The 13,368-nt window shown below is 43.3% G+C and overlaps 1 protein-coding gene across 1 annotated transcript; it reads left to right on the forward strand.

The window, feature by feature from the left end:
• The first annotated feature begins 54 nt into the window (after positions 1–54).
• ALDH6A1 (aldehyde dehydrogenase 6 family member A1) lies at positions 55–6,823 on the forward strand. The gene is made up of 12 exons (XM_072116866.1): positions 55–207; positions 439–483; positions 1,910–1,984; positions 2,062–2,223; positions 2,301–2,379; positions 2,482–2,784; positions 3,036–3,157; positions 3,227–3,416; positions 3,530–3,711; positions 3,825–4,004; positions 4,408–4,506; positions 6,538–6,823. The coding sequence occupies exons 1-12, from the start codon at positions 181–183 to the stop codon at positions 6,640–6,642; spliced, it is 1,569 nt and encodes a 522-aa protein (XP_071972967.1). The 5' UTR covers positions 55–180; the 3' UTR covers positions 6,643–6,823.
• The last annotated feature ends 6,545 nt before the right edge of the window (positions 6,824–13,368 follow it).

The raw sequence follows: 13,368 nt of genomic DNA on the forward strand, positions 1-13,368 counted from the left end.
AGTTGAGTGTTGAAAAGAGAAGCCGCGCATATTCTACGTGACCTGCCCCGTATGAGGGGAGTAGCCAATAGGAGAGCAGATAGAGGGGGCCGTGCCGCCTAGGGCCAGTATGAAGACGCGGGGCGGAGCCTTGTGTCTTTCTAAGGTTGTCAGTCTGTACAGTGCAGAGGAACATCCAATATGCTGCAGCTCGGGCGCATCCTGAGGGTGAGTGACCTCTGCCACAGGTGCCTGTACCTGGGGCCATCAATACTTTGGGGTTTGAGGGGTTGATCGTTATTGGACGGTAGATATACATGGGGATTGATATCTGGGGTCAGGGGTCACAGATATATGGATTCTGACTCTACTGGAGTGTTGTTCTGGTGGGGCTGGGTCTTCCTAAAGCCCTCTAATATTTTTGGTTGGCTTGCCCTCTGACCTTTCTTTCTCCCTCAGGCCTCCTCTAGGATTGGACGTGTAAATTATTCTTCTGCAGCAGCGGTGAGTTCTCTGCTCTTCATTCTGTGTCATTTTTGTCACCCCTGAAAGCGTGATGTTACTGGGGGGAAACACCCCTTTTCTTCCAGCATTCTTTTACCCTTCACGCAGAAGAAGCGGAAAACCAGGTAGAAGAGCACCAAGGTGTTTAACTGTTAATTGTTGATCTATTACCATATTACACATAGGGCTAGCCACCAGTGCTTGTACTTCTGCCTGCTAAGGCAGTTTTTGAGTAGGGTTGGGCAGCCTGCGTTAGGATTGCGCCTCAATTCTGACATTTGCTCTACATATGCTTCTGATTCTTTGTGTTATTAACCCTTTAAGGACCAGGCCTTTATTCGTTTTTGCGTTTTAATTTTTCACTCCCCTCCTTCACAAATCTTTTTTTTTTTTTTATTTTTTTTTTTTTTATTGTTCTATGTAAAGAGCTGTGTTTGAGCTTGTTTTCTGCGTAACAAATTGCAATTCATAGTGATATTTAATATTCCATGCCTATGTTTTCATTCATTTACAAAAATTAAAACCTCCTATACACCAAAAATGTTTTCTTCATTTTGCCGTCTTACGCCAATAACTTTTTCTTACTTCAGTGTACAGATCTGTGCGTGGTGTCATTTTTTGGAACTTTTGATGATGTTTTCAATGCTACCCTTACAGCCTTTTTGATCACTTTTTATTGAATTTCTTATATTTTGCAAAATGACAAAAGTGACATTTTCGACTTTGGGTGCTATTTTCCATTACAGAGTTTAACGTGGGGGAAAAATATTATATTTATATTTTGATGGTGGCACCGATCGAGGGTGTTAACGACGGGTTGAGTATGAAGAGGGCTCAGCCCATGAGCCTGCTTCCTACTACCCCTACGCAACAGGACGTTCAGGAACGTCTTTTTGTGTTAAGGGGTAACCACCTTGTACCTATTCCTTGATAGTCAAAGTGTCCCTCCTGAGGACAAACAAATTATGAAGGTAACTCTGTTACCATATTTTACCCTAACTACTAGTGACCGAAGGAAGGATATGAAGCGTCCTTCCCAGAATTCCGTCTTTTATGCAAAATCATGTTAAAAAAAAAAAAACTGATCTTAGATGAGATTCTATATATATATATATATATATATATATATATATATATATATATGAAAAAAAAACCTGTTACGAGGTACCAGCCTTTAAACATGACTATCAGACAATACATGACTCTTCCCTGCTCAATTTCACATGACTTTGGAGATTTTTTTTTTTCTTTTATAGTTAAATGGGAATATTTCACATAAGAGGGAATTCTGCAAAAGACATATCATATCCTATCTGAGGCTCCAGGGCCCCTTTAAACAGCTTCTTGCAAATATGAAATGGCTAGTTCAGCACTCAAATGTAGATACTGCTTCCAAGTACTAGGTTTTTATTTTGTCACTTTTCAGCCTCGGACCAAACTCTTTATAAATGGACAGTTTGTCGACTCTGAAACCTCAGAGTGGATCGATATTCACAACCCGGTAAGTAGTGTTGGGATACTTCTGTTTGGTGGTCACTGAAGGAATATATTCATGCCTATGTTTTATACCATCCTTAGGCAACTAATGAGGTGGTGGGACGGGTGCCACAAGCCACACAGGGTGAGATGGAAGCAGCAGTGAAGGCCTGTGAACAGGCATTCCCAGCCTGGTCAGAGACCTCCATCCTGAACAGACAACAGATCTTTCTCCGCTACCAGCAGCTCATTAAGGATAATTTGGTAATAAAGATGGTGGCACAAGCCATTAGTGGTTTTGGTTGTGTGTAAAGCAAACTTCATGGTGGTCTTCTCTACAGAAAGAGCTGGCCCGTTTGATCACATTGGAGCAGGGGAAGACTTTGGCCGATGCAGAAGGAGATGTCTTTCGTGGACTGCGTAAGAATCAGTAACTGGTTCAGATAACCCATGTGTTTGTGCAGGTCACAATACTGTTGGTTTTAGCTGAGTTGTGATTTTTTTTTTTCTTCTTCTCTGTAGAGGTGGTGGAGCATGCATGCAGTGTGACCTCACTTATGCTGGGTGAAACATTACCCTCCCTGACCAAGGACATGGACACTTATACCTTTCGTCTCCCTTTGGGTGTCTGTGCCGGCATTGCTCCATTTAATTTCCCTGCAATGATCCCTCTTTGGATGTTTCCAATGGCCATGGTTTGTGGAAACACTTACCTGATGAAACCTTCAGAGCGAGTTCCTGGAGCCACCATGCTGCTTGCCCGTTTGTTACAAGATGCTGGTGCCCCGGATGGCACCTTGAATATTATACATGGCCAGCATGCAGGTGAGAACACACAGAAATCTACAAACGTCAGCTTAGATCTATTATACTGTAACATTAAAAGTTTTGCTTTTAGCCTGGACGATTCCTTTTTAGAACTATTCAGATTTTTATTTTTATCATATTCTGCAGTAATTGCAGTAATTCTGCATATTGAATTTCCATAACCATGAATTAACTGCTTAAACATGGGCTATAATTTTATATTTAACTTCTCTTTTTTTTTTTTTTTTTCCCCCCCCCCCTCGTTAAAGCTGTGAATTTTATATGTGATCATCCAGCTATACGGGCAATCAGCTTTGTGGGTTCTAACCAAGCTGGAGAATACATCTATGAGAGGGGATCCCGAAATGGCAAGAGAGTCCAGTCCAACATGGTAAATAATTTTGTCATTGATGAACAGGCCTTATCCGATTATCCTCTAACTGCTCATTCTCTCTTGCAGGGTGCTAAAAACCACGGTGTTGTGATGCCGGATGCCAATAAAGAAAATACTTTAAACCAGCTTGTTGGAGCAGCATTTGGAGCTGCCGGACAGCGGTGTATGGCTTTGTCAACTGCTGTTCTTGTTGGGGAGGCAAAAAAATGGCTTCCTGAGTTGGTTGAGAAAGCAAAGAAGTTACGAGTCAATGCTGGTAAGAGGAAATTACAAGAATTTGGGGAAGCCTTGAATGGGGTCCATTTAAACCCTGAATATCGGCTTTAAGTCTCTTAGTTGCCTAGTGTCTAAAGCTTCTTTTTGTTTTAGGTGACCAGCCAGGGGCAGATGTGGGGCCATTAATCAGTAAAGAAGCTAAACAGCGCGTATGTGGTCTCATTGACACTGGGGTGAAAGAGGGTGCAACATTGCTGCTCGATGGCCGCAGTGTTAAAGTGAAGGGTTATGAGAATGGCAACTTTGTTGGGCCTACAATATTGTCCAATGTCACAGTAAGTGGAAGCTTCTTATAAAAGGTGATTAAAGTCGTGTGGAAATCTCTACTTTAAGTCGCCAGTATGAGGAACGAAGTAGTGACAATTCTATTGTTTCATTGTACTTGCAGCCAAACATGACCTGCTATAAGGAAGAGATATTTGGACCAGTATTGGTGGTTCTAGAAGCTGACAGTCTGGATGATGCTATTAACATTGTAAATAAAAATCCATATGGAAATGGGACTGCAATCTTTACTACAAACGGAGCCACAGCACGAAAGTACACTCACTTGGCAGATGTGGGACAGGTAGGTACATGGCAAAGAATGTATGAGAGCCTTGAAGAGCTGTTTTGCTGTCTCGGGTTTGCCCTATTTATCTTAGCAGGGCATATGTGCTTGTTTGACCCACTCTTTTTTTTTTTTTTTTTTGCGCAAATTGCACCTCTTTGATCAGAGGACTTGTGCCTTTTTATTTAAAAAAAATAAATGGCAATTTTGGCCAACTTAAATTTGTTCACTCTTTGGTTTTATTTTTAATATAGCAAAAAAAAAAAATTAAATTTATATATTTGTCTCCAAAAAGAGCTGTTCTCAATAAGCCTGTTTATGTAGCGGTTCACACTATGTAGCCCAGGATGTTTGAAAAGACTGAGACTACAGCTCTCCTGCATGTTCTCTGAAACTACTTTTTTTTTTTTCTGTCTTTTAGGTTGGTGTGAATGTGCCCATCCCGGTGCCACTGCCAATGTTTTCTTTCACTGGATCTCGGGCCTCATTCCGAGGAGACACCAACTTCTATGGCAAACAGGTGAGTGGGGTCACTGCACCTCCTGGTGTCTTCTGTATGTGAAAAAGGGGTACAGTAAAGCAACAACCTAGGTATATTTTACTGATTATTCCCCTACGGCGTAACACACGGCTGTGGGTAGGTCCATGAATCATTGACCATGCACTCGGTGGATTTCTTGGTCCAACCACAGTACAAAGGGTGGGGCTATGCATTGTTGTGATATTTGATGCAGTGTCCCTCCTTCGCTGCAAAACAGCAACACCCAACTGCAATCATGATTACATTGTGGTGCTTCAGTTTTGCCGGAAGGAAATCCTTGCATTATATATCGCTACGTTCCACAGAGTTCAATCCTCTACCTTGAAATCAGTTGAGCTTGAAGCCAGGTGTGTGAGGAGACGGACGTCAGCAGGGGGAAGCTCCAGTGGAGGTGGAAGCAGGCATGAAAAGCATGTATTTTAAAATGGTATTTTCCAACATAATCTACTACGGTCTGATACTGCTTTATTATGCCCTAAGGCGATGGGTTTCCCTAAGGCGATGGGTTTCCCTAAGGCGATGGGTTTCCCTAAGGCGATGGGATTTCCCTAAGGCGATGGGATTTCCCTAAGGCGATGGGATTTCCCTAAGGCGATGGGATTTCCCTAAGGCGATGGGATTTCCCTAAGGCGATGGGATTTCCCTAAGGCGATGGGATTTCCCTAAGGCGATGGGATTTCCCTAAGGCGATGGGATTTCCCTAAGGCGATGGGATTTCCCTAAGGCGATGGGATTTCCCTAAGGCGATGGGATTTCCCTAAGGCGATGGGATTTCCCTAAGGCGATGGGATTTCCCTAAGGCGATGGGATTTCCCTAAGGCGATGGGATTTCCCTAAGGCGATGGGATTTCCCTAAGGCGATGGGATTTCCCTAAGGCGATGGGATTTCCCTAAGGCGATGGGATTTCCCTAAGGCGATGGGATTTCCCTAAGGCGATGGGATTTCCCTAAGGCGATGGGATTTCCCTAAGGCGATGGGATTTCCCTAAGGCGATGGGATTTCCCTAAGGCGATGGGATTTCCCTAAGGCGATGGGTTTCCCTACAATGGAACCGGCCTCACAAATGCCCTCGCAGGGGGAAGTATAACAGTCTCATCAGATATATAGCCAGCTGAGCAATAAAGTGTAAGGGAGAAGGGAGAGAGAGACTCTTCAACACAAGATTGGTGTAAGTGAGGAAGTTTGCCGTGATAGAGGACTCCTATGAGCCATGAAGTTACTGATTAATCTTTCGGGTGATGGCGTCTGCCCTCTCAAGGTTTGGGGCGCCCTGCACAGCAGTCCAGGGTTTCCATATGCCTTCATACAGCTGGAAGGTGTCAGTCCTGGTTGCCTCAACTCGCCCAAACAACATCTATTTTTGACTGCTGTAAAAGACAGGTGAGGCGATTTCCATTTTGCCGCTACATGTATTCTGGTAGCCAGTGCATTGAATTGAATTAGCTGATGGTCCTTGTTTTTGACCCTCACTGGCTTATCTCCCAGCAAAAGAACTGTTGTTGCAGTACCTAATGGCGTTCGGATAAGAGTTTTGACATTGTTCCAGAGAGAGGTGACTATAGGTCGATGCTACCAGATATGGTCCATGTCGCCCAGGGCACTACAGCCTTGGAAACAAGTGTTGGGCAGATGGGGATACATACAAGCAAGTCGAATTGTAGCTCTGGCTATTATGTCCCTTGCACGTCTGTGCTTATAGTTCCTCTGGCGGATTTGGAGCAAATTAGCACATTAAGTTTTTTGGGCACAAAGGACAACACAGCCAGCTATGCCAAAGACAACATCTGCAATACGAGCGGAATCTGCCCTGAGATCTTATTCCGTAAGTAGAATTCAGGTGGTAGGTTTCCATTGGACAAAAAAATAACAGAATTTTTTTTTTTTTTTTTCCTTGAAGCTAAAATTAACATGGTGTCACTTCCTTGCCTATAGATCTTGGCGTACAAACATTATACCTTATTTGCAACATTTATGTGTATGGTTTTTTTTTTTTTTTTTCCTCTCTTCAGGGGATCTATTTTTACACCCAGTTGAAGACTGTAACTTCTCAGTGGAAAGAAGAAGATGCTACTTTAACCAGTCCAGCTGTGGTCATGCCAACCATGGGCCGATGAGCTGTCCTCCTGGAGATGAATAGTTTACTGCATTATTAACTTCCGGCTTGAGGACTCTTTTTGTTGATGGCAGCCTTTTACACCGATGAAATTATGAACAATGATTGTATTTGACTTCTTTCTTGCTTCCAAACCGAAAGATTTGCAACTTCCTTACAAGGGCAATAAAACGCTAAATTTGTTCACGTTGAATCTTTCATGCAGGGGCTGTAAACACATTTTGACCACTTACCACGCTGTTTGTCATATAAACCCATCAATCAATAAATGTAATTTGAGACCTTTGTGGAAGTTATAGCTTGAAGGTTGGGACCTGTGATTGCCTTCAGCAATCATTGAAGCTGCTGTTACTTGTTGCGTTTTTGAAAACGCATGCGTTAGACGCAAAGCAAACAGCTTAACCTGTTGGCGCTTAGCATCCCATATATCGGACGCTGAGCTCAGTGACTTGGCACTCAGTGTCCGATATATATTGGACGCAGCGCTGATGCTGGTTCAGCTCAAGATCTGAGACATGCCGGCTATAACTAATAACCGACACCCCGGTATAACACCCGCTTTGGGGGTCTTTCACCCACGATCGCCCCCCCCCCACGTTTTCCGGGGGGGGGGGGGGGGGGGTTTCGTCGATCATTGGACCTCGGAGTTGCCATAGCAATCTGGACCCAAGAGCTGCCTGAAAGATGGCGTCTGTGACGTCATTTTAAAGGCACAGGAGGGTCAGCCTATGCATGTGCTTAGGCTGACACTGCTATACCCCGCAATACATCAGTATTGCAGAGTGTTATTATGAACAAGCAATGAGATGATTGCTTATTCATGTCCCATGGCGGAAAACAATGTTTATCAATAAAAATGCCTATAAGCCCCATAACATATAAAAATACATATAATGCTAAAAAAAAAGTCTAAATCGTAACACAAACCCCCACATATAAAGTATCACCGCATCCGTAACAACCAGTAGAATAAAAGTAAATAATCACTGAACCCGCACGATGAACGCCGTTTAAAAAAAAACTTAAAACTTTACCTATTGAATCCCACAAAAAATGCAATTAAAAGTGATCAGAAAACATATGTACTCCAGAATGATACTGTTGCAAAGTACATGTCCCGCAAAAAAACAAGCCATCAACCAGCTCTGTAGCCAAAAAAGTAACAATGTTGTGCCACTTGGAAGACTGCTATCCAAAAATGATAGATTTTTTTTTTTTTTTTCCCCACGTTAGGTTTTATTTGGCAAATTTAGTAAAATGTAAGAAAAAATATTTGTCTGGTATCCTCGTAATCATACTGATCCATAGAATAAAAATAACATGATTTTTATGCTATACGGTGAACATGAAAAAAAAAAAAAAAAAAAAGTTAAAAATCCAGTACAGATCTGATGCTTTTCTACTCCTGCCCTCAAAAATATTTTCCTAATTTTTCAACAAAGCATCTCATCCCGCAAAAATATGGAATTGGTCTTATCGGTAATTCGGTTTCCACTAGTGACCAGGACGGCCCCCACCTGGAGGAAGCTCCTATATCCTGTAGGGACAGGAAGTTGCAAGAGATTAAAAGCTCCTCCCTAGCACCCAACACCAGTGTCTACCAAAGTACCACCTGGAAGGATGCAAGTGTATAGAATTTTTTTCACCCATTACCAAGAAGGGATGGAAATAATGGGGGCCGTCATGGTCACTTAGTGGAAACTGAATTACCGGTAAGACCAATTCCATATTTCCACCACGTCCCACGACGGCCCCCACCCGGAGACTTCCCAGATTATAACATTAGGATTTTTCTGCTGAACGCCAGGTCTTACTGGGAGGCAATATCCAAGCGGTAGTGTTTTGCAAAGGTCGAGGAGCTTGATCACGTTGCTGCTCGGCAAATCTGATCTAGAGATGCACCTCTTTTCTCTGCCCTTGAGGCTGCCATGGCCCTAGTGGAATGAGCTTTAATGTCTTTTGGGAGGGAGGCGTTTGCAGTTTTGTAGCAGAGAGAGATGATGGACTTTATCCATCTAGCTAAGGTTGCTTTTGAGGCTTTAGACCTCTATTTTTCCCCCCAAAGTTAATTAGTAAGTTTGAATCTTTCCTCCACCCCTCTGTGGCTTCTAGGTAGAAGAGTACCCATCTCCTGACATCTAGGGTCTGCCACTGTTTTTCACGCTCTGTTTTAGGGTCTGAACAAAAGGAGGGAAGGATGATTTCTTGTCTGCGGTGAAAGTCAGATACAACTTTGGGAAGGAAGAGTCTAGGGCAGTGGTGGCGAACCTATGGCACGGGTGCCAGAGGTGGCACTCAGAGACCTTTCTGTGGGCACTCGGGCCATCACCCCAGGACAGAGTTCACCAAACAGGACCAAATCCAACAAATCTTCCTGCAGTCCCAGGCAACCTGTAGAGAAGCTATAATTAAAGTCTGAATTTGCCCTCCTTCTTTCAACTATTTTGGTGGCCTCAGGCAGCCGATACAATTGAAAGAAGTGGAAGAACAGGTAGCATTAAGTTACTGCTTAAAATGCCACATTGGCACTTAACGGTAAATAAGTGGATTTTGGCTGTAGGTCGGGCACTCTGTCTCTAGAAGGTTCGCCATCACTGGTCTAGGGGCTCAAAGTGGGGCCCTGTGAGGAGATTTAAAACTAATGAAAGATTCCAGGGGGAATTGAGTTCTTTATGTGAGGTTTCATACTGGAACAACCTTTTGATGAATCTTTTTTTGATGCTAAGGGAAAATCAAGAAAAATGTTCAAGGCGGATATTTGGACCTTTGAACGTTGGTCTAAGGCCAAGAGAAAATCCCAATTGTAGGAAATCTAGAATTTGGCCTAAGTTTGGATTTCCCTGTAAAGGAGGATGGTTCCCACACCAAGTAGAGAGTTTCTTCCAGATTTTCAAATAGATGGAATAAGTCACTGGTTTTCTACTTGCTTGGATGGTGCTAATCACGTTGGTAGAGAGGCCTTTGGTTGTTAAGAATGCCCTCTCAGAATCCAGGCCGTGAGCTTCAGTTGTCGAACATCCTGATGACACAGTGGACCCTGCAGAAGAAGATCCTGACGGTAAGGCAGATGAACCGGATTGTCTATAGATATAGTTTCTGGATAACTGGGAACCAGCTTCTTTTTGGCCAGTAAGGTGCAATAAAGATCATTTGGACCTGTTCGGACCTCATTCTCTGTAGAATTTTGGGAATCATGGGTAAGGGAGGGAAGGCATATACTAACCCTGTTCCCCATGAGTGGCTGAAGGCATCTAGACCTGTAGGAGAGCCCCTGGGGTCTAGAGAAAAAAATTGAGACGATTTTTTTGTTTAGGTAGGTCGCAAAGAGATCTTACACTGGAGTTCCCCAGTGACAGCAGATCTCCCCGAAGACCTCCGGGTTTAGGGACCATTCGTTTGGATCTAAGGTAACCCGACAAAAGTCTGCTTGTACGTTCTCTGTACTCTTGAGGTGTATTGCTGAGAGGGAAAGAAGTTATGTTTCTGCCCATTTGAAGATCTGCTGAGATAGGGATGTCAAGCTTCTTGATTTTGTGCCCCCCTGCCTGCGAAGGTATGCTACTGTGGTTGTGTTGTCGGAAAGGACTCTGACATGTTGGTCTCTTATGGCTAGGTGGATCTGTTTGAGTGTTTCTAGAATTGGTTTTAGTTCTCAAAAGATTAGATCGAGTCTGACTGTCCCACTGATCTTGGAGATGGTGGCCTGCTAGTACTGCCCACCAACCTCTTAGACTTGCGACTGTATGGTAAGGGCTGGGGTAGGGTTCCATCAAACTCCTTTCTCTAAATTTTGGGGGTCCTTCCGCCATGATAGGGAATGCTGGACCAAGAGGGAAATTTTTACCTTGAGGTCTAGATGTAGAGGGTTCTTGTTCCAGACACGAATTGTCCAAGCCTGCATAATCCTTGTGTGGTTTTGAGCCCAAGCCACGCACTGGATTCATGACGTCAGGAGACCTAGATGACTTAGGGGTGCTCGGATGCTGCAAGAATTCTTCTTCTGAAAAAGACTTAATTTTTTAACCTTTTCTTGTGGTAAAAAGGAACTTTGTTTCGTTTTAATCTTGTCTTATTCCTAGAAACCTTTTTACTGTCTCTGGGTTTAGATCTGATTTCTCCCAGTTTACTACCCAGGCTAGGTTTTGGAGAAGCCCTATACAGACCTGAAGATGAGCCCTTAGTTCTGACTCTGATTTGGCGATTAATAGAAGAAGTAGGGTACTATCACTATGCCTATCATTCTTAGATGGGCCACTATCTCTACCATTATTTTGGTGAAAATGAGGGGCTGAAGAGATTCCAAATGGTAAGGCCCTGAATTGGTAGTGAAGGGTCTTTCCCCCGGGGGAATGGACTGCAAATCTGAGATATTTTCGGTGATCTTGGCAGATAGGGACAAGATAATACGCGTCTTTGAGGTCTATTGTACACAGAAAATAGTGCAGACCTATTATTGGGGTTGATGATCTTATTGATTCCATTTTGAAATGTTTGTGTTTGATAAACTTGTTCAGTTTTTTTAGGTTTATAATTAATCGGTCCTCAAGGGGTATCAGTTCAGCCCTGATACCCCTTGAGGACGCCAGTTTATGGCGAAACATGTCGGGGGGCTGATTGTGCAACTTATTTTTTAAGATAATTGTGTTGGAAAGTAGTGGGATGTCCAATGGTCCAAATGTGTCGGACTGCAGCGACATATGTTAGGATCTGATCAAGAACTCATACAGTTAATTGAACACTTCAGGCGACGTAGTGCTAGATCCCAAGACCTTTATCTCGTACCAATTAGGAATAATAACAGCAGCAGGATTGGAGTTAGCTACTTGCTAGCAAATTTACTAATGTGTGTATGTGAACTCTAAACCACCTCTAACAATTGAGCATGTGTGACTGCGAGCCATAGAGAGGTTGAGCAATATGTACCACCAACTGCGTGACTGCTAATTATAGAGAGGACAAGTAATACATCTCAGCAACTAGTGGTTCCCTTTGGGGACACCACTGACCGTTGGGACAATCTTAGAGGTCCATACTAGCCCAGCAGTTCCCACAACCAGAGTCGGAGAGGCATCTCCCCTCCCTGGTAGAGGCAAAAGAGTGGTCACTAACACACACTCTATCGTTACAGCACAGTACGTTCTCCCCATAAAGTGTCATAACACTTATTATCACTAACCCACCACCACCACAAAAACTTTTAAGATTGTTCGGTTCAGCACATATACCCCAGTAAAGTGATAGACACAGACTTTACTCTGTTTTTTTAAAAAACGAATACAATAAAAGTTAAATTTTATATATTTTTTCCATTTTCCCAATTTGGTCTAAAGAAATGCAAATTGAGTAAATATATTGATCTTTAACAGGTCTTGACCATAATTTAAAATTTCTGATCTTTTCTATCAGGAATTGGTTTTTAATGTTATATTTAAAGAAGATGTCTCCCATGCCCTTTTCAAAAGGCCATCCGACTTATGGTCGAGGGTGTCTTTGAGTTGGGTCTTCGAATGGGAGGTCGTTTTTTTTTTAACTACCTTAGTGAACGTCTACTTTAGGTATTGAATCCCATAATACATTTTCCTCAAACTGTAACCTGTTACGGAATTCTTTAGGAACCGAAATCCTTCTTTCTGGATCCCTGCATTCTTCTAATACTAAGTCCCTTAAAGTATCTATTACCGGAAAAACTCGTTTCTTTTTATGCTTCAGGCCTCCAAAGAGGTCATTTTGAACCGAAGTAGGTTCTGTAATGTCCTCAATCACTAAAGTACTTCTTAGGGCTTTTAACAGATTATCTAGGTCTTCAGACGTAAATAAATATTTAGTGTGCCCCTGATCTTTAGAATGTATTTCTTCTAGGTCTTCCTCTGGTCTTTCACTTACAGATCCAGAAGGAAAGTCTGAATCCTGATCTGAGGAGGAAGACTGGACATACCTAATTTTCTTTCTAGGTGGTTCAGGTAAATGAAAAACAATAGAGGAGGACACTTCCTCTTTTATTGCGGTTCTTATTTCATCCATTAAGGATGATCTTTCCTCATTTAGAATTTTAGTTAAACAGTCAGGGCATAAACTTTTGCTATATTCCTTAGACATTTTTGCATTACATAAGCCACATCTTTTAGAGGTTTTATTTAGTAGGTTTTTCTCTCTCTCGCTCTCTCTCTGTTCTTTCTCTTTGGTTCTTTTTGCTCCTTTCCCTGAGAAAGCATACATGATAACAGTCAAAATTTGGACAGATATGAAATGTATGTGAGAGAGATCAGCCAGGGTTCGTACTTATGGGTACCCGGACCTGGAATAGGTTGGATGCATCATCAGCCATGTTGCTGGAAGCACCAGAGCCGAAAAACTGGTTCCCCATAGACGCTTTTATCCATGGACTGCGTGCATGGAGGGGCTCCTCCTCCCCCTCCTTTCGGTATGACCCGGAAGTAGACAGGCTCCTACAGGCTGCGTACGGCTAGTATGCCGATTGCGATGCCCTGGGCCGTCATCGATGACGCGCCCGGCGCCTTTAGTGACACAACTCTCGGGAGACGAGTCGCATCCCAGTGACACGAGCGGCGTCCCCCGACACTTGGTGTCTATGCGCCGCCTCCCGAGTCGCGCCACAGCGCCTACCAAGAACGGCACCCTGCCCCACTGCCTGGACCCCCCTCACTGAAGTCCAACACCCGGACAGCCAAATGTCAGCCCCCAGGATGAAAGAGGGCCCGGCCGGCAG

Source organism: Engystomops pustulosus, chromosome 7 (genome assembly GCF_040894005.1).
Source record: "Engystomops pustulosus chromosome 7, aEngPut4.maternal, whole genome shotgun sequence".
Taxonomy (NCBI): Eukaryota; Metazoa; Chordata; class Amphibia; order Anura; family Leptodactylidae; genus Engystomops; species Engystomops pustulosus.